The following is a 22,011-nucleotide window of genomic DNA, read 5'->3' as shown; positions in this document are numbered from 1 at the left end:
CGGGTGCAGGTCCGCCGGGAGGAGGCATTTCCCACGAGGGGAATCCCATTGATGCGAGTGCACGGCGGAGGGCACGCTTCCCCTCCGGCCGCCGCGGGAGCCGTGGTCGCAGCCCAGGCGGGCTGGGAGGAGGCCGGGACGGGGCCGGCTGGCCACCTGCTGACACCGTCCTGCGTGACTCTCCCGCTTGCTGGCCAGCGCTGGGATGGGATGGACTACCCACCCGCCGCCACCACCCCTTTACTCATCCATTAAAATGATGTTTATTGAAAACAAAAACAAAAGGCTGCGCACGCTTCATCATTTCCCTTCCGAAAGTCGCTTTGCTCCAACCCAGTGAACACGTAACAAAGTTTGTTTTCCGCCCTCGCTCCGGCCGCCGTGCTGAGCAGCCAGGCATGGACCTGCAAAGCCCCGCTCGGCGGGAGCTCCCACCCGTGGAAGCGGTCGGGGAGGGTCCGCTGGGCTGCGGTGCGGGGTGGGCGTCCCGCCCGCGGATGCCCGGAGGCCAGGGCAGGGGGTTTCCTCTCCGCGGGGACCGAGAGCCCCAGAGGGCTGTGTCCGGGTTTTCTGCCGGGGTAGCTGCTGGGACAGGGCTAACGTAAATGTGGTGGGTGGATATTTTTAATGTGTAAGCTTAACCATTGCCAACGCGGGAGAGTTTAATTCTAGAACCTGCGTTAGCTAATTCATGGACATACACCTGGCCCCTGACCCAGCAACTTTTTTCTTTCAACTGGATTCACGTTAAAGACAGGCTGAGCATTTTGTTGCCTCCTATTCTTCAACCCTTGTCTTTACTCCTGAGACTGGAAGGTAACTGACAGTGGAAAGCTTGCCTTAACCACCTCTCTTTGCCAGCGTCCAGTTCATGCCAAGTCCGGCACAAGTAAATGTTCAATATATGATCAGCTCGTTGAGTAAATGCCCGGATTGCTTTGTTCCAATCCCCTTCTTGCTTAAAAACGCATACCAATATTGGAGATACTAATTGCAGCCGTTAATAATAGTGAACAATTGGAAACACATGAGCAAAGGTAGGGGTTGTGATATTAAGTCAAGCGAGAGATTACGAAATTCCCACTTTTATAAGCGTTTAAAATACATACCAAATCAAAAGTGTACTTTATAAAATATTTTACATATCTGTGTAGGTAGAAAAGTCTGAGAAGATACACATCAAAAGGTTAAATGACTTTTCCCCCTTAGTAGTGGTGGAACTACATATATATATATAGTTTTTGTTCTTGTTTGGTGGTCTGTGATTTTAAAATGTCCTATAATTAATAGAGGTCAATTGTACATGGAAAGTTTGAAAAAGAAAAAGAAAAGCGGTATGGAGTAGTATCCGGAAAATAGGAACCCTGTTTCCTGAGGATACTCCCCTCTGAAGGCTACAGGTCTTTTCTTATTACATATGCATCAGATATCTGACACTGATATTGCACTTGGATTCAAGTACACAATCAGAGTACATTTTAAAAATATCTCCTGACATCACCAGGAATAATTTTAATCACAATAAACTTGTGCGCTCTCTTTCTCTCTCTCTCTCTCTCTCTCTCTCTCTCTCTCTCTCTCTCTCTCTCTCAGCATTTAAGTCTTGGTGCAAATGATTTGTTCTAGTTAGGTTCTAAGGCAAAAATCACAAAACTTGAGGTCTGGCTAAAAATGTGTTTCATCCCTCCTCGTATCACCACATTTCACCATTTTAGAAGAGTTGAAATCAATGGAAATTCTACCAGATTCTTTAAATTGTTCCAATTTTCCAACTGTCTTTCTTATCCCTATCTATTCTAAGTGAACTCCTTCCTAATACAATTTAACTTTCTTTTCTCTTTCAGTCTTTCCTAAAAGTTGAGTACAATTAATCCAGTTTTACATTACTTAGGGTGCACAAGAGCCCGAATGTAACAGCCTTTCATCTTTATAACTTGTATGCCCCTGTTTAAAGATCATAATTCAATTACTCCATCTCTTGCAGAAGAAAAAAAAATTATCCCTCTCCAATCTTACAATGAAACTAGGTTTTTCTCTGTTACTGTTTTAGTTACTTGAATGGCTGTGTTCTCCACAATTGTTCTTAAGATGAATGGCATTTCTGGTAAAATAAACAAACAAACAAACAAAACAAGTACTTAGTGTTTGCAAATGGCACTCAACTAAGAAGCAAGAGTTTAGGTAAATGTTAGTAAGGAATACACTTCACAATGTTGTGTTTGCTTTTTAAACAATAGCACTCCATTATTGACCCTAGTCTGCTTGTTATTTCTTAAAAATCTCTAAGTGATCCGCCATGCTTGCCAATTTCTAGCCATTCCTCTTTTTGAAACTTGTTTTTCTTCCTTTTTCATTTTAGCCCACTCCTGTGTCTTACTCATGTTGTTTACTTCTTACTACTTCTCCAATTTTCTGGGTCATTTTCATTCTACTCTGGTCATTGAGAATGTGACTTCCTCTTCTTAGTTTTCATTTCCCAGCTAGGTTTCATTTGCTGTGTGAATGAATGCTTTTTCTCATAGTATTAGTCATTGATAAAAAATGTTCTATGAGATTAGGCCCAGGACCACACCTCTAAGAGATAACTGCTTGATTCAGAAGATATAATGACTGCATTGATAGTCACCCCCTGGGTTCTATTTTCTGTCCTACTGCACACAGCCAATAATTCTAGCTTATAAACCACATTTTATTGGCTTCAGATACAGTGGTAACACTGAACAGAAACAAAGTCTTGCCAAAATCTTAGTTCCCTTTATCTATCTGCCCTATTACATAGGCCACGTGAAGATAAAGCAAGTCAAAAGCCACATCTGACCAGTCTCTTTTTGGGTACTTTCTCTTCAGAGTTAAACCACACATTTAACATCTAGATAACGGCCATTAAAATGACAGGCGATGGGCTAAATTCAACAAACGTTATAAAGCTACACAGGGTTGTTGATAAAGATCCAGCCTTGGCCACAGCAGGAAGCAGCCTCCCATTGTCATTCCTTAAATTTTCCATCCTTTAAATTTTAGTTTTAAAATTCTGTAAGGTATAAAGGCCCTATAGAAACACAGTAGTAAATGAAGGAAAGCTTATGTTTGGGCAAGAAGAAGATACATATACTTACAAAATAAAATCTGTAAGGTTATGTACTAAAATTTCAAGTGATTTTGTTTGGTTGGTAGAATTTTGAGTGATTTTTAAAAGTCTTTCTTTTCCCCACTTTTATTGTCCTAAAATAAATTTTTACTTGTGTAATTTTTTTAAGAAAAAGATTTTAGAGAAATTTTGTTGGTGATGCTAAATCACAATTATATATGTTTGATTATAATGATTTGTTAAGTAATGGACCTATCAAAGTTGTTTGTTTGTGCATCTCATTTAAAAAAATGTGTCCACATCCTCCAATGCATCTATGTTTGTGTTTTCATTAAGTAAAACATGAATATGAAATAAAAATGGTTAAAAATAATTTTTAATGCTATGTTACTAATGGCACAAATAAAAGCAATGGAACTAAATATATTTCATTATTTTTAAAATTACTTGTTAAATATTTTGCAATACAGCAAACTCAAAAGTTTAATTTTAGGAAAAGTTTATTTGGATGTTGAAATTTAGTAGCTGAAACCCCACACAATACAAATAAAAAAATAGGAGAACTACTCTATTGACTGTAGTTTCTAAGTCATTAACACTCATTTTTCAATTCCATCCATCAGTTATACAAAGGTTTTTTATGTAATCTGGCTAATAAATGCCTATCTTTCTTAATGTCAATCTGTTTTCATAGCCAACTGGAAGGCATAACATTAAAACATTTTAGCAAATTGTTTGAAAACTCTTAATCTAAAGAATTTTAAGCAGCTTAGAAAAATGTTTCCAAGATTTTTAAGTATGTAAATATCATAGAGCTGACACATTTATACTTTTAATTGTTTCAGAAAAAAAATCACAAAACTGTGGCAATGTATTCAAATATCTATTTCTAAATGCTCTGTAGCACATTTCTTTTTATAAGTAATATCTTTGTTATTGTTATCACATTTACTTTGAAGGGAAAGATTAATATTTTTTCAAATATGCTACCAGTCATCATGAAAAAAGTTTGCCACTAAATAAATATCAAACATTTACACAGTATGAAAGATTATCATAGTCATTCCCCTTCTCTTTTCAACGTGTGTGAAAATTAAACTGTATTTTAAAGGTATTTATTGTATAAAACTATCACATGTGGCACTAGCTCTGTTCTTCTGTGAATCCCCCTAATTCTTAAATTTCATTTATAGCAACTGCTTCCTCGATTTTTCATGAAACACTGCTTTTATTTAAGAAGCTGTTTACTGATAACAATGCACATTCCTTGGTACATATTCACTTCGGTGGCACAGAAGAAAAGTAGTTATTTGTGTATTTCATTACTGAACAGAATTTAGCAAACACCGTAAGCTGAGACAAGTGTAGAAGCTTCTATATTTCACCTACCTGTACAGAAAAGCTTCTATAATACCTATTTGTTCAAATACCTTTTTCTTCAAATCTTCAGCTTATTTTCTTTTCTTTTCCTGTTTCCATCTTAGTTGACAAATGTGACTGCATTTTAGTTTTGTCAACAAATTGTTTTCTTGTTTTTTCCCCCAGCCTTTTTTAGCATAGTGAGAAATGCCACTATATTGCCCCGATATGTACCTTTTTGTCTGTTACCAGAAAGAAGTCTCTTTTTGCAAAGTAATGGATTCACTATGCATGGCTTTTAACATCACTGAAAAAAGATATAGAAAATTATCTTCATATTCTGAATGCTTATTTTTAAATATTTTGCTAATCAGATAGCTTTAGCTTATCATTAACCAACGTCTCAAAGAACAATTCACTTTTTAAAAATTTGGCTGACCTTGTTAGGTCTGATTAAATTATTGTGGCTTTTTTGTGTGCAATGATTTTGATAAAGTGCTAATACCAGGGGTAGAAGCATGTGATCTTTCACATTTTAAAATTTTGTGCTTGTGCTTTCATTATTTTACATACATGCAGTTTTTTTGCAAGGTTCTATTTAATCCATGTGTCTGTTTTGAGAAGGAGGCTATAGAACACACTCCTTAAATCCACTTCCTGGACATGATATATGGCCCCGTGCCCAAGAGGGAAGGATTCCTGACAGTGTGTTCTGAGCTCCTCTGTACTACAGAATTCCCAATCTTCCCTCAGGATACCTTATATGATGCACGACAATTTAACCTACTGACCAAATGACAGCTCTACTGTCCATGTATATAATAAATCTTTCTTTTTTTATTTTCCTTTTTTTTTTTCTTGGTTAAGAAACATCCCAAACTCCTCCATCAAAAAACATAAAACAAAGAAAAAGTCACTGAAAGTTAAGGGACAGTGAGCACATGGAAAACTGGGAAAGCAGAGCTGTCTAGAGGACAGGTGCCAACAGCACACCTGAGATCTGAAGACTCCGCCAGGACCAGGAGGCAGAAAAGCACAAGGGGAGACTTCTGCATTAAGCCCAGGGTCCTAGGAGTGGACCAGAGGGGACCCAGGTTGGTAGCGCCCCCTAGCTCCTAGTGGTAGCAATTACAAATCCTTTCTGGAGGGAAGTCCTGGGCTCTTCACCAATGAAGACAAAACAACAGCTCAGGTTCAAACATCATCAGCTCATAGGAAAAAATCATCCTGAATAATAATAAGAAATAAAAATAAATATAATTACAGCTCATGAACTTCAGATATTGATGATAATAAATAGAATATAAAAGAGCTAAATATGAAATTATTTTTTAAATGAAGAATTTCTGTTTTCATTCATGTTGGAAAATAGGTGTTGGATTTGATTTCTCACAATCGACAACTATTAATCTATACAAAATATATGAACAACTGTGTTTAGGTTTTGGACAATGGATGGTATGGCACTATGACCTGGAGAGAAAAGAAACGAACAAGGTGAACTCCACATTCTCTCGGGCTTTTTCCTGAGGATAGCTTCCAAAATGCAACACAAGCTCTGGAAATCAAACAGATGACACCAGTCTCACCAGGTGAAGGGGGGGGAAAAAAGCTTGAAGATCAGACATAGGAGGCAGTGGACATTCGAGAATATTAGAGAGGAGGTAGCCGACAGAGTAGCAGCTCGGCTCCAGAAATCGGTACTTGAATCCTCTTGATTATTCAGCTGAGTTTTAAGCTGCGTAACCACAGGATGAGACTGTGAGGCCCGGCAGAGAACAGCTCTTGGGAGATATGAACTGAATGGAGGGTCCAGAAGTTGCAGATTGCTAAGAGACATGAGAGTTCCAACCAACAAGTACAGAAACTGTGGTGAACACTCTGAACATTCAGCTAAGACCTCCCAAAGGCTATTGTTTAGGAAGAGGGTTGCTGGAGACCCTGTAAAGAGAATCATTTAGGGGGAAAGCTGCACTACCCCTAAAATAAAGGTTACTATAGACACATCCAACAAAACCTAAAACCAAGTCTCAACAGGGTCAGTATGATCTGCAAATAAAGTAACCAACGAATGGGGAAGGGAGAAATCCTACAAAACTCATTAAAAAGAAAGCAACAATATTCCAACTCTCAAACACATTTATAATGTCCAACATATAATACAATTGTATTACATGTGAAAAATCAGGAAAATGTGATGTATGGCATGTTGAAAAAATAGTCAATAAAACAGACCCAGCGATAACACAGATTTTGGAATTAGCAGAATTTTACAAATATAGTCAAAGATTTAAAAAGAAAGTGGGACATAATGAGTGAACAGATGGGGGCTCTGAATAGAGGAATGTATGCTTTAAGAAAAGAATCAAGTGAAAAGTCTAGAAATGAAAAATACAATATCAAAATCAAAATGTAAGAATCCATCAGAAGATAACATATGGGACACTAAAAAAGAAAAAGGATTAGTGAATTTGAAGATAGACCAATAGAAAAAATATGAGAAGAAAAAGACTGGGGGGAAAAAAGAGCCTTAGTGACCCATGTTAAAAAAAAAAATCCAACAATCTAAAATATCTGCAATTAGAGTCCCAAGAAAAGTGGAGAGAGAGATTAGGTCAGAGAGAAATATTGAAGAAATGCATTTGCACGCTGCTTAATGACATTTCGGTCAATGACAGACAGCATATATGATGGTAGTCCCCTCAGATTATAATAGAGCTGGAAAATTCTTGTTGCCTATGGATGTGGTAGTCCTTGTAACATTGTAGTGCAAGACATGCATGTGGGTGGAGTGATGGCGGTGTAAATAAACACACTGCACTGTCAGTGGAATAAAAGTATACCACACACAATTATGCATAGAACATAGTAGTTGATAATGATAATAAATGACTGTTACTGGTCTGTGTATGGACTGTACTATGTCATTATTTTAGAGTGCACTCTCTCTACTTATAATGTGAAGAAGGCCATCTTTAGGATTTGGTTCATACAATTTTATGTCTCTTCCTGTTTAACATGAGAACCATTATTTCTGCAGACAATTTACTTCTGATCTACCCCTGTCAAGTTACTGGCTGATGCACCCATTCCTCGGCTGCTGTAGGAACTGGCAGCTAGAGCTCAAGGCTGCACCTTAGTCCAGAGAATTGTCCTCAGACTAAAGGAGCAATGATGCTCAGAGATGTCTCACGTAGGAGGCTGAGGTTGGAGGAGGAGGAAGCCTCTGGCAGCAATGACTGCATCGGAGGTGCAGCCCAGCCCCCTTGCCTCAGTGCCAATGACTCAAGTAGGCCATTGCTGCTTCTGTATTTCCTTCTGGAACCAGGCTGAGGCTGGGCTACAGCTGGACCCACGTCCTTGCCCAACTCCTTCCCCTGAGCTATCCTGCTTCCTCACTCCTTACAGGTTTCTCCTGGGTGAGCCCCTCAACAAATCCCTCACACACAAATGCCAGTCTCAAGCGCTACTTCTAGGGAACCCACCCTAAGAAACCTGCCTAGTCCGTCTGCTTCTACCGCTGTCTAAGGAAGGGGAGATGTTTGTGTTGCTTCTCTTCTGGAAGAAGGCGTAAAAACCTTCGTGTGTCCTTGAATACGTCGTGGTTTTGGTTTCTAGTCCTGTACATTCATTTAGTTCTCGGAGGTTAGTAACCATCATCGCTTGGTGGACCTCTGCTAGGTCTGTATGTATTAAAGAAGAGAAACCAAACGACAACCCTGGTCCCCTGAGGCATGTGGGTGGCAACAGCATTTCAGTGCTTTTCTTAACATAGCTTCTACCGTTTAGGGTGAAGCTCTGACAAGCACATCATTTAGCTAAAGCACAAAAACCAAATTTCATCATCATTTAAACGCTTCAGTGCTGCCGCTAGAAACGCGATGGAGAGTCAAGCTTTGGTATCTGCTGACATGTGTTAGATCATGAATTTGAAGGGAAAGAGATCGTTTACATGCTTGCATAAAACTCTTCATCAACTTAAAGTTTTTGAACTGAGACAAGAGGGCTGACATTCATTGGTGGTCTCAGGTATTAGCTCTCCTTTGCTAATAAGAACCTGGCCACAAACAGCCTATATTAGCTATTGGGAAAGTGCCAAACCACAATTTGACTTTAAACTTCTGCTGGGTTGCAGGCCATGGCATTTGCAACATATCCCGATGCTGAGGAATTTGTGTGCAGCAGCATTAGTTTTTATGATTGTATTCCTATTAGACCTCTCAGTCTCATTTGCTGCTACCAACGGAAATGGAATCTGGCTGTCCTAAACACTAAATAAATTTTGTACATCACTCACCCACACAGAAAGACTTCTCATTCTTGGTGAGTTGGATAGCTAGAGAGTAGCCGTGCTTGATCTGATTTATTTCCCATTAGAAAGGGCAGATGTTGTAGACTCACTTCATGGGTCAAATCTGGCCTACAGGAATCATTTGCTTGGTCTGAATAGTGTACTTAAGAAAAATTAAATAAACTGTTTATAAAAAAGTAGGAATTGCATATATATAAACCTTGATAACCAGGTTCTTTTGAAAAATTGAAGAGTCTCTCAATACTGGACCCACAATCCATCACAGTTGACTCATAGTATCAGTAGATCCCAGATGGGAAACGAATGGCACACTCAAGTTGGAAAATTTGAGAACTGCTTGCAAATGTGTGTAGGGAAACCACACAGTAAAGAGAAGTCCCCTGGAACTGGTAACGTCAGGGAGTGGTTGCAAATCCAGAAGGAACAGGAAGGCGTAGACCTGGAACCCAGCATCAGCAAGTGGAGAAGCCTGTCTGACAGAGCTCTGACCTTGGGTGAAGGACACAGCCAGCTCATGATGGTACCTCAAGGAGGAAGCTGGAGGAATAAATATCTCAAACTTGCTCTCCTGTCCCTCTGATGATTTTCTAGTGCTCCTCATTGGCCAAATGAAACTGGAATTTATAAGTCAAGGGAGCCTCTTGAGGCAGTCCCTAAAGGTTAGTCTTGGGGGGCATAGAGCAGAATGGAGAAGGTTTGAGAGGGGGATGTAGAGGGCCAGAAGATGGCTAGCTGAATTAGCCCTCACTCCTGTGCAGAGAACTTATATTCTGTTTGTCACAGTCCCCACCATGTTGTGCCCATACCAAAGCTACATATTATTTGCCATTTATCATTTATTATCATGTTGGCATTGTGATGTTTCTTGTAGGAAAGAACCATTTCTCTACCAACGTCTCTATCAAAAGTGAGCAAAAAAAAAAAAAAATAGAAGACCAAATTATTCAAGAAAAATATTACCATGTGTTTAATATGTAAACAAAATGTACCTTGGCATGGTGCATCTCTCTCCATATATCTACATCTACATGTATATCTATTTGACAACTATCTCCCTACAGTATAGTTGCAAGAAATACCAAATAAAAAATGATGTGCCACACAGGAACCTAATACTCAAATGTAGAAACTGGACATGGCACAAACATTGCATTTATTCATTATTTTTAAATTTTTATTGTGTTTAATGTTAAGTGTTTCTATATTACTCTCAAGTATCAGCTGGCGAATAATTGGGGCTTAGAGTAAGTTTACCGCCATTGAAGTAATGCTTATCTTAATAGGATTCCATCACATTGACATGTTCAAAGTGCGTAATAGCAAATAGCAACCAGGGTGATGATAATAGTTAATGTGTGTCAGACACTGCACTCAATGCTGAAGTATACACAACCCTGCAAAGGAGGTACTTTCATACCTTATAAATGAAGATCCTGAGTCTTAGCGAAGTTCAGACTTTAAGGTTACATACCTTAGCTGGTCATCTGAAGCAGGAGGCAGGAGAAATGATGTACCAGTCACTAAAATGAACCCTTAAATATGTGGCACACTTGTGACAATATAGGCAGCATCAGAAAGTATTTCAAATTAGTCATAACAATAACAATAAGTGATAATATTTGAGTCCGTATGGTATGTCCAGTATAATGCTTAGCTTTTTACAGATGTATCAAGAAACAATTAGAGAAAAATTGTAAATCTAACTTTTGCAAGAAATTTAGATCTCTGATTATATCGCATCTCTCTTATGTTTTCAGCTTCCCCTCTCAACTAGATCCCTCTCATTAACTTATGATGAAGCTCAAGTCTTTTCTGTCTTAGAAGACAATTCCTCAAAACAAAAATAAAAAGGACCTTTTTTATTTTCCCATCTGGCTATCACATACCATGTTTCTAATTTGCATGGTAAAATTTTTTAGAAAAAGGTGTCCATAATGTTGGTCTCAGTTTTGTGACCTTCCCATTCATTTGTGGACATGGACTGCCAGACCCCCTCTAAGGGAGGGGGGAATTGTTGGTTGCAGCTGGATCCCCTGCTGAGAGGAGTGTGGTCTGCAGAGCACAGCTGTCTTCTCCTTCAGGGTCCGTCTCAGCTTCATTCATCTGGCACAGGTCATGCTCTTCCTGGTTGGCTCATGGACGGTGATAAGTGAGGTGAGGGTCAAAAGGCTGGTCATTTGGGCCTGAAGGCAGATAACTCTGAGTGGTAGCATTTACTCCCAAGGTCCACATCTGGTTGGCTGAAGATGTTCAGTGGCTAAGCACTGAACTCATATTAGAGTTAATTAAAAATTGATTAAAAAAAAATACCCCTTCCCCAGAGAGTCTGATTCAGTTGATCTGCAGAGGAAGATGTGTATTTTTACAAACAAACTCTTCAGCTGTACTGTGTCCAGTTGAGATCCTCTGGAAAGCAGACACCAAGATGGGGTGAAAGTACATGTGTGAGAGGAAATGGGGAGGAAGCTGGGGAAGGCTGGAGGAACCCCCAGAGAACAATGCCAGTCTGACCCCAGTGAAGGGAGGGATGGCTGGGTAGAAGCGTCTCAGAGTGCTAGGCAAGGTAAGGAAGCTTTAGCAAGGCTGATGGGTGGTCTTCAAACCAAGTCACCACCGGAGGGCTCTGTATCTTTCAGGATCAGGCCAGCCAGGCCCAGTCATTGGTTCCACAGGAGCAGTCTGTGGGAGGTGTGGTGTTGGCCCAGCTGTGGTGATGGATTTCAGAGTGCAGAAGCTGGGGTCTCTGGTCAACGAAGCTCCCTAGGGTTGGGGGTCTGTGAGGCACATTCTCCTGGCTGCCACATGAGCCTACAATTTTAAGACAACGGGATGAGAAAGGAAGATAGAAATGAGCTGTAGTGGGAGATATGTTTGGGATTCAAGGCAAGGTTTCCTGCTGTTTTTTTTTAATGGAAAAGACTTCAGTGTATTTGTAAGCCTAGAGGAGGGAATCTGTACAATGGGAGAAGTTAAAATAAAGAAAAGGAGGGAAGAAAAGATGGATAGAAAGGGTGTGTGTGAGGTGGGTGTTTGTGTGTGTGTGAGAGAGAGAGAGAGAGAGAGAGAGAGAGAGAGAGAGAGAGAGAGAGAGAGATTGAGAAAGAGAAAGGGAAAGGGAAAGGGAAAGATAATGAATTAATTGTGGAGGAAGAAAACTTGGGAGCAGCAAGAGGAAGAAACGGCTTGTGGCTATCAATCTGAGAAGCAACATCTTCTCTAAGCTAGTGTTTGGATATGGGGCTAAGGTTGAATGTTGTTGGAAGTCGAAGGAAATTGCACTTGGTTATCTCAATTTCTACCACAAAATCGGAGGCCAAGTATCAGGAGCACTGAGGGAAGTTTGGCCTGGAACAGGAGGTACCCCATCCTCTGAGGCTGAAGCAAGAAGAGGTCACGAAGGGCTTAGAGAAAGACTCTTGCAGATGTGGCATGAAGTTACAGGAGAGAAAGGCAGATGGCCTAGATTTCTTGATGAAGTCTGAGGCAAACTTATCTGCTGAAGGTATTATTCATTTGTTGCTCTTCTTACTTGACCAAATCCCAAACATAAAACTATAACAGAAGTAATATTTAGTACATTAGAATTCATACTTCAAATATTTATTTTATATTAAGATGATAACCTATTACATAAATCTTTCCTAGGTGTGTGAGTCTATTTCTTGGTGTATAAACCAAAATTTTAAAATATTCCCTTGATCTAATTTGGAATTTAAAAAAAACTGATACTCTATGGAATTTATACTGTTCTCAATCAGGAAAAAAAACCACTGGAAATATACTGTCAGTGTATTATGTACACTTGTTACCAAATTTAACAAACAGAAAACATTCTGGCCCTGGTATTCAGTTCATCATGTGAGCTTAGACTGGTTTCCCTATCAAAAGGTAGACATCAAAATATTTCATAATTGGGGGGATCTTTGAGATCAGTGGCTTCTCATCTGGGGGCCTCACACTTCCAGAATGTGTAAATTGAGCAGTAGAAGTTGATTATCTATTTTCAAATTCCAATGCATCTAATGGAAATCCTACTTTACGCATACGAAGGCTTTGAGGTCCTTTACAACCATTTGAAATTATTTCAATTCCATGGGGTCACTCTTCAGAAGCAATTTTCTTGGGAGTTAGGATTTTGCATTTTGTATCATAGTGTTTAGTGTTCTTAGCATTTGGGACCCAGACACTTCGCGTTTTGATTCTAGGTTGCTTTGGGAAGAGGGTGTATCAATAGGAACACCCTAATATGAACATATGAACGCTAGGATTGGTTAATTTGTACTCCCTCTGCTGGCCAACTTTCCAGTAAAGCGGTTTCTTAAAAAACTCCATAGAGGTAATTGAAAAACAACAAAAACTTTTTAAAAAGTCTTCATCGTAAAGATGCACCATAAAAGGGCAATTTCAAAGTCCAAATTCCTTCTGCATAATTTTAGAGTAAGCCTCACTTTTACTCCACTTAGACCACTTTAAACAGAACACAAGATTATGCGGCTAGTGTAGGAATCTGCAAAAAGAAACCTTCAGATCCTTCTACAGTTTTAATCTTAGATGTGCATACCAAAACGCATACATTCTTATCAAATAATTAACACATATTCACAATGAACAAATAGGGGCAAACTTTGTACAAAAGTTCTGCTACTATTATAATTTGTGGAGAGACAAGAGCTCAGCCTTTTTAAAGACAGATCATTTGAATGAGAATATAAGATATAGTCACAATTAGAGGTGCAAATGAGTTTTCTTCTTGTGGGTCCTTTGTAAATATTTCTTTATTTTTCTTCCTCAGATATCTTTAGACAACACAGTCATTTCTTCTCAAATGATTATTTTTTTGGAAGGGGGGGTTACTATTGATGGTCTAAAAGAAGCGCCTTCATAATTTTAGCTGAGGCAGAGATAGGATATTTAATAATTCTTATCTCATTGATGTAGTCTTCCAAGATGTTGATTAAACAGAGAGGTAATTTTCCAAGTCCAAATGTTAAAACTTTATAAAGATACTCAGAATTTACAACAAATGATAACAAGTAGTTTTGTGCATTCATTTTCTATGATAACCAATAACGTATGCCAATTAAAACCCAGACTTCATACTGGCATCAAGTGAACACTGCAGAATGACCGAAGCTGAGGGCTAGTCATTGTCATAGATGCAACCTGAAAGAAAAAAATGCAGATTTAAACATGGTTATACAAAACATATACCCCCTGAGTATTCCAAGGTTGGAAATATGGGCGATGCATATGCTCCTGGTTTAAAATTTTTAAAAAGTACAATTGGCTTCTTTTATAAAAAAACAACAACAACGTAGTTACATGGAAGGCCATATATTTATTTCACTTTTATTGCTCAGTGTTCAATTCCAATAAAGTTTATGGACACATTTATTCTCTAACAAAATGAAACTGGGGATTATTTTCTTTTATTTGCCACTGAATTAAATGTATTGTGTGGTAGGCATTCTGAATGAGGTTGGGAATAGTAAACATCAGTAAGAATAAGTTTAAAAGGAGGCTAAAAGGCAACATGATTAACACTATGCTTCATGTCAGTTGAAATTAATTTTTTTTTTAAAGAGAGAGTTTAAAAAAATATATATTTTATTGATTTTTTACAGAGAGGAAGGGAGAAGAATAGAGAGCTAGAAACATCGATGAGAGAGAAACATTGATCAGCTGCCTCCTGCACACCCCCTACTGGGGATGTGCCTGCAACCAAGGTACATGCCCTTGACTGGAATCGAACCCGGGACCCTTCCGTCCGCAGGCCGACGCTCTATCCACTGAGCCAAACCGGTTTAGGCTGAAATTATTTTTTTAGATAATAACTTAGGGATATATAATGCTTAGGAAACACTAGTGAGTATTACAGGCTATGAAATGAATACCAGGTACACATATATTTTGTCGGTAAAAACAATTCTTATTAAGATTCATGGTATAATAAAAAATTCACCAACTATTTTTCTACTTCTGTTTTCAAAGAAAATAAATGAGATTCTCCCTTAATTTCCAGTTATGTGCAAAAATATTCTTTCTCATTATATGAGGGCATTTACCTTTTCTAACATTTTCAAGTGATTCAAACTCTGATCAGATTGGAAGGTTCTAATAAATCAGCAAGCTATTTTTAGAATTTGACAGGACAATAGATTCACTGTCTATTCTCTGTGGACAGTGCCATGGGAGACTTACCATCAGCTATATCATCATAGATCTCTCCATCACTGTAATTGTAGAAAAGAAATTTTATTTTTAAAGAAAATATCTTCTTAACATTAAAGCAATATTTAGATGAAAATTTTAATAATATAATTTTATATGACACAAAGCATTTAAGGATGAAAAGTTGCTATGCATTTATAAATGGGAAGAAATTTCATATTCATCTGCATCTCCTTTCTTTGGCTTAACCTAATCCTCTTTCATTCTAAAAAACACCTTCCCAATTTATTTCTGTTTACCATACACACAGTAATCAGAAACACGCCTCAGGAGCACAGTCCATGCCTTCCTCATGTTTAGACCCAGTAATGAGCCTAGCATACAGCTGAGCTTGGTAAGAAGAGTTTGTTGAACTAAACAAGCTAGAAAATCATGGGGTATTATAACCAGTGGAGTTTCCAATAATAAACCCCCCCCCCCACAAATTCATTATATCTGTTAATATTAGATTTATACTTTCACTTGAACTTCAAATATTGAATGGAATATAATATTTGACATAGAAAACGGATGCATCATTTTGCATGTTTCTCATAATTTTAAATATATAAATATTAGTTATAAAATAAGTAGCCAAGATGTAGTTAGTATGGTGATTCTTATGTTATATAATTCTAAAAAATATTTATGGTGATAGGCAACATTCATAATACTAGTTCTGGCTATTTTGACACATTTTAGGTTTTACCTGGCCCTTTGTGAAATATTCTATTCTACATGCAGACTGAGTCCCATGTCCCACGAGATATAAATACGAGGAAGACACAAACTTTGATTTTAAGAAGCTTATAATCTAATGGAGGAGAAAACGGTATTCACACAAGTAAATAGAAAGTATCAGACATATTAACATAGCCTTGAAATGTAGGACACAGTTTCAAAGTCCAGAAATGTCAGGTGACTTTGTCATGAAGACCAGACCCACATTTGGTTCCTGTCCTAGCTTTGAGCTTTTCTCATGAAGCAGCAGCAGGCCCTTCAGACTGCGGCCAACCATGGCAGATGCTCTGAGTTCCTATGTCTTCTGTTTGGATCCTTTCTCTGAGACTGAGGGAGGCTTTGGCTAATGCAAAATCTGATACAAATGCAGAGAGGACAGATTTTCCTATTATCCACTAACAAACTTATCAATCACTGGGGAAGATGTCCTCTTATTTACCACACATTCTTTCCATGAAATTTCTATGTTTTATATATATAATAAAATCTATTGAGAAACCCCATGCCAGCACCGTGATTAATGCTCTGAAGAAAATAAAGTATTATGATTCCTTTTATTTTGAGTCTATACTAGTTTGCAGACAGAGCCCTTAACATTGATTTCTCTCTTTCTGATTGGTGCCAGGGTGTTTGTAGATATAGTCTGTGTGTGAATCCTCTTTGACTTATTTTATAAAGCTGAATTCTGTAAATCTTTGTGTTGGGACATGACCTAACCTGATAATGGAATCATTTCTTGCACTGGTTTACTTGGAACAGAATCTCACAATGTTTGGGAGAACTCTTGTTGCATACTGCCACCAGACAGTGACAACAACTTATTCATAAGAATAGAAGAATCATTGATTGCTACATTTTCTCTGGCATGCCTCCAAAAAAGACAACTTCATACTCTACTATGCCTGGTTTGAGTAAAGAAAAGTCCTCAATTAAGGGCCCAACTATAAACTATTAATAGGTGACATTAACACCTACTGTGTAGACAATAATTGATCCCTGATTAATTCAATTCAACCAATTGCATTAATGAGCAAGTGAAATGAAAAGTATTAATGAAAGTGTTCGAGGCTGTGACCTGTCTCCAATATTTGCAATGTCTGTCTCCAATGAACATATAAAACTATGAACTGTATAATGGTGAATGAGAAGGGCTTCTTGTCTATTTAAAGTGACACTTTATGAAAACCTTAACTTTATTATGGATTATGGGTACTGACATTAGTATGACAATAGTATAGCATATTGTTTTAAAATTGATTTCTGATAGTTCAGTAGATTATTTTATTTAAATGATGTTAAGAATCTCTCTTAAAGCAAAGCATAAAATTCTTTACAAGTATAACAGAAGAAGAAAATGAACTTACTTGTCCACCAAGTAACTCCGAAGGACATAACCATCTATGAAAGAAAAAGAAAATGAATCTTATTAGTAGTGCAGACTTGAAAAATCTTTACTCTTCCTTTAAGAAATTGAATTAAATGGGCAATCAGGAAGGCAGGCAGGTGAGCAGTTGGGAGCCAGCAGTCCTGGATTGTGAGAGAGATCCCAGATTGGAGAGGGTGCAGGCTAGGCTGAGGGACACACCCCCCCCCCATGCACGAATTTCATGCACCGGGCCTCTAGTATTAAAATATTTCTTCTAATTAATTTTCTTTCAATGTGCACGAATCCATGCACTGGGCCACTAGTATTAACATAACAAAATATGTTGAATAATTGTATATCTATCTTCAAATATGACCCATTTTTCTTATGTCCACTTTCCTCTCCTTCATTTCTTTTCTCTCCAACTTTTCTCTTTCTCTCACTCCAACATGTCTCTTTTCCTCCATTTAAAATCCTTCCTCCTTTCCCCTGTAAATATATTTTTTCCCCTTCTCTAAACTACTGCAGGTTGTAGTACAAAGTTCTTCCAAATTTTAGTCTATTTCTTAAGGTGTCACCCACGTGACCCATAGGAAGAATTTAGTAAGCATATTTTCTCAAATTACAAAAGTAGTTCACAGGTAGGTATTTTAAATACTACCATATCTAAGACTTAACACTTCCAATTTTAGTATACTGGGCAGAATCAGCACTGCTTTCAGATGCCAGCTACCTAGTGCTACTTGGGGGAATGTGCATTCTGAACGGTCTCCTCGTGGCTTTCTGTCTTCAGTGTGAAGGACCTTCCTCTACTGCTTTTGCCACGTGACAGTCTCAATAGTTGCATTTTCATCTGTCATGGAACAAATCATTACAGAAGAACACATAGCAGGGATCCTCGTAATTCCCTGGTTAAGTAGGAAATGGACCATATTTTATCCAAGAAAGCAAAAAAAACAAAACAAACAAACAAAAACCCCACAACTTTTTTGAGCACCTTCTGTTTGTCCCTCAGAGTGTAAAAATACTCTTAGAGAAAAAATATAGACTATTTTCTTCAGAAAATGTCTGCTGACATCTCATTACTCTTACTAACCTTTGAAAACATTAGTTTTGTGTGACTGCCTGAACTCTGTTGTATGCTGGAGAATAGTACCATGTACTGCCTTGTCAATATAGCCTCTAAATCACTTCTTTCACTGAGTCAATCTATTGGCTTTGATCCACTTCAGCTGTAGTTTGGGTTCTAAATCAAAGTAGATGTGTAACAAAGAATAAACCAGAAAGCTCATAAGCAAAGATTTACACAAATAGTAATCAACTTATAAACATATTGATGTCATGTTACTATTGATTTCACATGAAAACACATGGTTTTTAAAAATTAGGATCATACAACTGAAATTGTAGATTAAAATTTTAAAAAAAAATAAACGTTCCCTTGAAATATTCCAGGGTAAAAAAACTTCACCAAAATATTTTCTCAAGAAATTCACCACCTTCAAATGAAAACTGTTGATAAGAATCATACTTGAAAAAGAAAGAATCACGGTTATTTTTGAATTCCCTCAGTATAAAAGTAGTGAAGAATATTGCAAAATGATAAAAGCACAGTAAAGTAATATTTTATTCAGAGTATGAAAAATTAGACCATTTTATACCTTCTTTTTATTTCAGACAAAGCAAAAGTAGCAAATTATTAATGTAAGAACAACTAAAATTTATCATACTGGGGTAGTCTTTAATATCACAGTTCCTTCACTCATTTCATGTTAAGAGACATTAAACAAGGTATATATCATAATTTAACACAGTTTTTAAAGGGAGATAAGCTCATCTCTAACAAATTCAACTTTATGTGTCTCTTTAATGAGAAAAATGGTGCAGATAACAAGGTTTAAGAAAAAATTGTGGTTCTGTGTCAGGTTCCAATAACTAAATCTGTCTTTATCTGTACTTATTATGTCCAGGGCCAGAATCAAATGGGAATAGTTCTCCATAGATGGAAATAGTCACCAACTTTTTTATTAGTTAAAATTTGTGGTTTTATTTTCATTTTGAATTTTCTCTTAAAACACATTGGGGGAGGAGGGAAACAATACAACTGTGTCCGCATGATAGATTCATGTTTAAGTTAACAATGGAAAAATAATGACATATATATAAACTAAAGCTTTTAACCATTATGTCAATCTCATTGTGAGTTGTTGGGGCTTTATAGATGCTCTGAACTAAAATTAGAAGACAGAAAACTAGAGAAACGTGTAAGAAATTATAGTGTTGTCAGAGACTGGAAGTATTCTGGCATCAAATATATTTCTGGTTTAAAACATATTTAGAAGATTAATAGTAATAAAGGTAAAAACAGAGAATATAATCATGATTTTTAGAAATAAAAGGTTTTTTGTTTCCTGTGCTGTTAGGTAATCTATTTTTTAAAACTCAATTATGCTAAAACTGTGTAGACCTGAATAAAACACTCTCTGTAATTAAGCACTAAAACCGTCCTTTACTTGACCAAAATTAATAACTCATGACACAGCTTAATGATCTAACTTCACAAAATAAATTTCAAAAATTATATTCTCTTAGATCCTCTCTTTCATTGAATGCTCCATTTTTGTTGTTGTTGTGTGTTTGATACATAAACATCAATGACTGTGAATATTTTAAAGAAAACTGTATCCAGGAGATCAAGTGTGGGATGGCACTCTGCTGCTCTATTCCAGTTCCCTGGAATGATGTGATAATTGGGGGCTTAGTAGCTACAAAATGACTATTAAATAGCATTTTTACTGGGTTAATGACTTTTAATACTGCATAGTTTTTGCTGTCTAGTACATTAAAAAGCCTCTGCTAAAACTTCTTTCGGTTAAAAGCATGTTTCACAACAGTGTCAAAACAAGTGACTTACTGTGAATTTTTATATAATCTCTTCATTATAGTTCCTAGAGATATTTTTTTTTGAAGTACAAAAATACTCTCTTTGCTCACATGTTCTATGTACATCCATCACAAAGGAATGATAATGAAAAATGCAAGCACCTGGCTGGTGTTGCTCAGTGGTTGAGCGTCAACCTATGAACCAGGAGGTCACAGTTGGATTCCCAGTCAGGGCACATGCCGGGGTTGTGGGCTCGATCCCCAGTGTGGGGCGTGCAGGAGGCAGCCAGTCAATGATTCTCTCTCATCATTGATGTTTCTCTCTCTCTCTCTCCCTCTCCCTTCCTCTCTGAAGTAAATAAAAAACATATTAAAAAAATACAAGCAAATGAAGTGAATAAAAACTGCCTTATGGTTCTGTACCATGTGGAATGGCTGCCATGTTTGGTTAGTCCTATAATCTTGTGGGTTTTGGCAGGGATTCTCACACATAATATGAAATTGTTATTTGGAAACCTCACATTCATAGAGCGGAACACAGTGGCTTGAAACAAATGTTTTGAAATATGTGGTGGGGTACAGCTCGTTAAGGAAGGAACACCCGCCCCCGACTGTGCCAGCAGTGTCTTCGGCAAACATTTGCCTGCTAAGTGCAGCTGTGTCCCAGGACTAATGACTCACCTTGCAGAGGGGTGATGTGAACATGGGATTATTGAGGAAAGAAAATACAAAGTCATCTTCAAAATGGAAAATGTCTCATTCTAATAGTTTCCATTTTTTCACTTGATAAAAATGACCACTTTGATTATTTCTTCATTATTTGATGTGTTGTGAGCAAGTCCGGATATGAAGTGAAATTTACTCCATTTGGCCTCATGCAATTTACAAAACAATAAAATCATATTGTGTAGATTAACCCAGGCAAGTAGAACAATGTCCAATTTCAAGGGAAAATGCTCACAATATAATAAAAGGGAAAAACGAAATTCAGTGTATAATACTGAATATAAATTATTATAATATTATCCTACTTTTATAGAATGTTCTCTCTATGTAGGTATCTCTCTCATTTCTGAGGATTCACATCAAGGTGGACTTCAAATTTCTAAACTTAAATTTTTTTTTCTTCATGTGTTGTTTTAGAACTAAAACCAAAATTATTTCAGCAAAGAATGATCAGTTGGATTTGGGAAAATTTCAAACACCTTTAAAATCCCCTTTTCTCTGATATACAAAAGAAATGGAGGACATTTCAGCCACAAATAACTCAGCCTGTGTCTCATTGCATATTTTTGTATAAAAATTTTCTCCAGTGACAAGAGGTGGGAAAACTCACAGCTCATGAGACATTGAGTTGCGGAATATGCACAAATACTAGGGAGAAATGCGAAACATTTGGGAATGTGCCAGAAATATCTATTTAAGTTCTCAGCGCCTTTGAGAGCTGCGCTTCACAAGTCAGTGGGTGAGACTTGATCGGATGTGCTAAAGCCTGTGAGAGGCTTACACTCCACTCCACAGTGGGAAGGGATTAGTGTTAATGCTTTAGCCTCTAGTTCCTATCATTACCAACCCTGGGTTTAAGTAAGCGATGTTTTCTTTCCTTTGATGGATTAAAGAAGAATGGAGAGTAAGGAAAACGTTAGGGTCACCAGGGTGTTGGATTGCAAATGCCTTTGCTGCTAATCAGATGATGCAGAAATAAGGAACTGAAAGTTTTAAGGGCTCCCAAATGATACACAACAAGCGAACTGCAGTACTAAGGCTAAGACAGAGAACTTCCTTTTCTTAACCAGTTAAACTATTCAAGACATTTTCTCGTGAATGTCTGTTTGTCAGACTTTTATCTGGTTCTCCAACTGCAATGTCCAGATTGTCAAATTCCATTCAGCAAGCCCTAAGCAAGGTGCCAGGCACTTAGGATGTGTTGGCATAACAATGTTGAAAGCTTCTCATGGAAGCTGCTCTCAAGCTCAGAGTCTAATAAGAGTAATAGACTCTTGATTGGTAAAGAAGGCAATTAAAGCAGCAAAAGTAGTAGCTTGGTGGGGC

At 37.6% G+C, this 22,011-nt stretch overlaps 1 protein-coding gene across 7 annotated transcripts in view; it reads right to left on the bottom strand.

The window, feature by feature from the left end:
• Window positions 1-13,651: 13,651 nt before the first annotated feature.
• FYB1 (FYN binding protein 1) overlaps window positions 13,652-22,011 on the bottom strand; it is a 140,666-nt gene continuing 132,306 nt past the window's right edge. For all 7 annotated transcript variants that reach the window (XM_079796924.1, XM_079796930.1, XM_079796927.1 and 4 more), the window contains 3 exons: window positions 17,075-17,108; window positions 14,961-14,992; window positions 13,652-13,922 (listed from right to left, as the gene is read on the bottom strand). In XM_079796924.1, the coding sequence (XP_079653050.1) occupies window positions 13,900-13,922; window positions 14,961-14,992; window positions 17,075-17,108 (89 nt within the window). In that variant the 3' untranslated portion in view covers window positions 13,652-13,899. The remainder of the gene's footprint in view (window positions 13,923-14,960; window positions 14,993-17,074; window positions 17,109-22,011) is intronic.

This window comes from Cnephaeus nilssonii (genome assembly GCF_951640355.1).
Source record: "Cnephaeus nilssonii genome assembly, chromosome: 2".
NCBI lineage: Eukaryota > Metazoa > Chordata > Mammalia > Chiroptera > Vespertilionidae > Cnephaeus > Cnephaeus nilssonii.
This window is presented reverse-complemented; position numbering and strand designations above follow the sequence as displayed.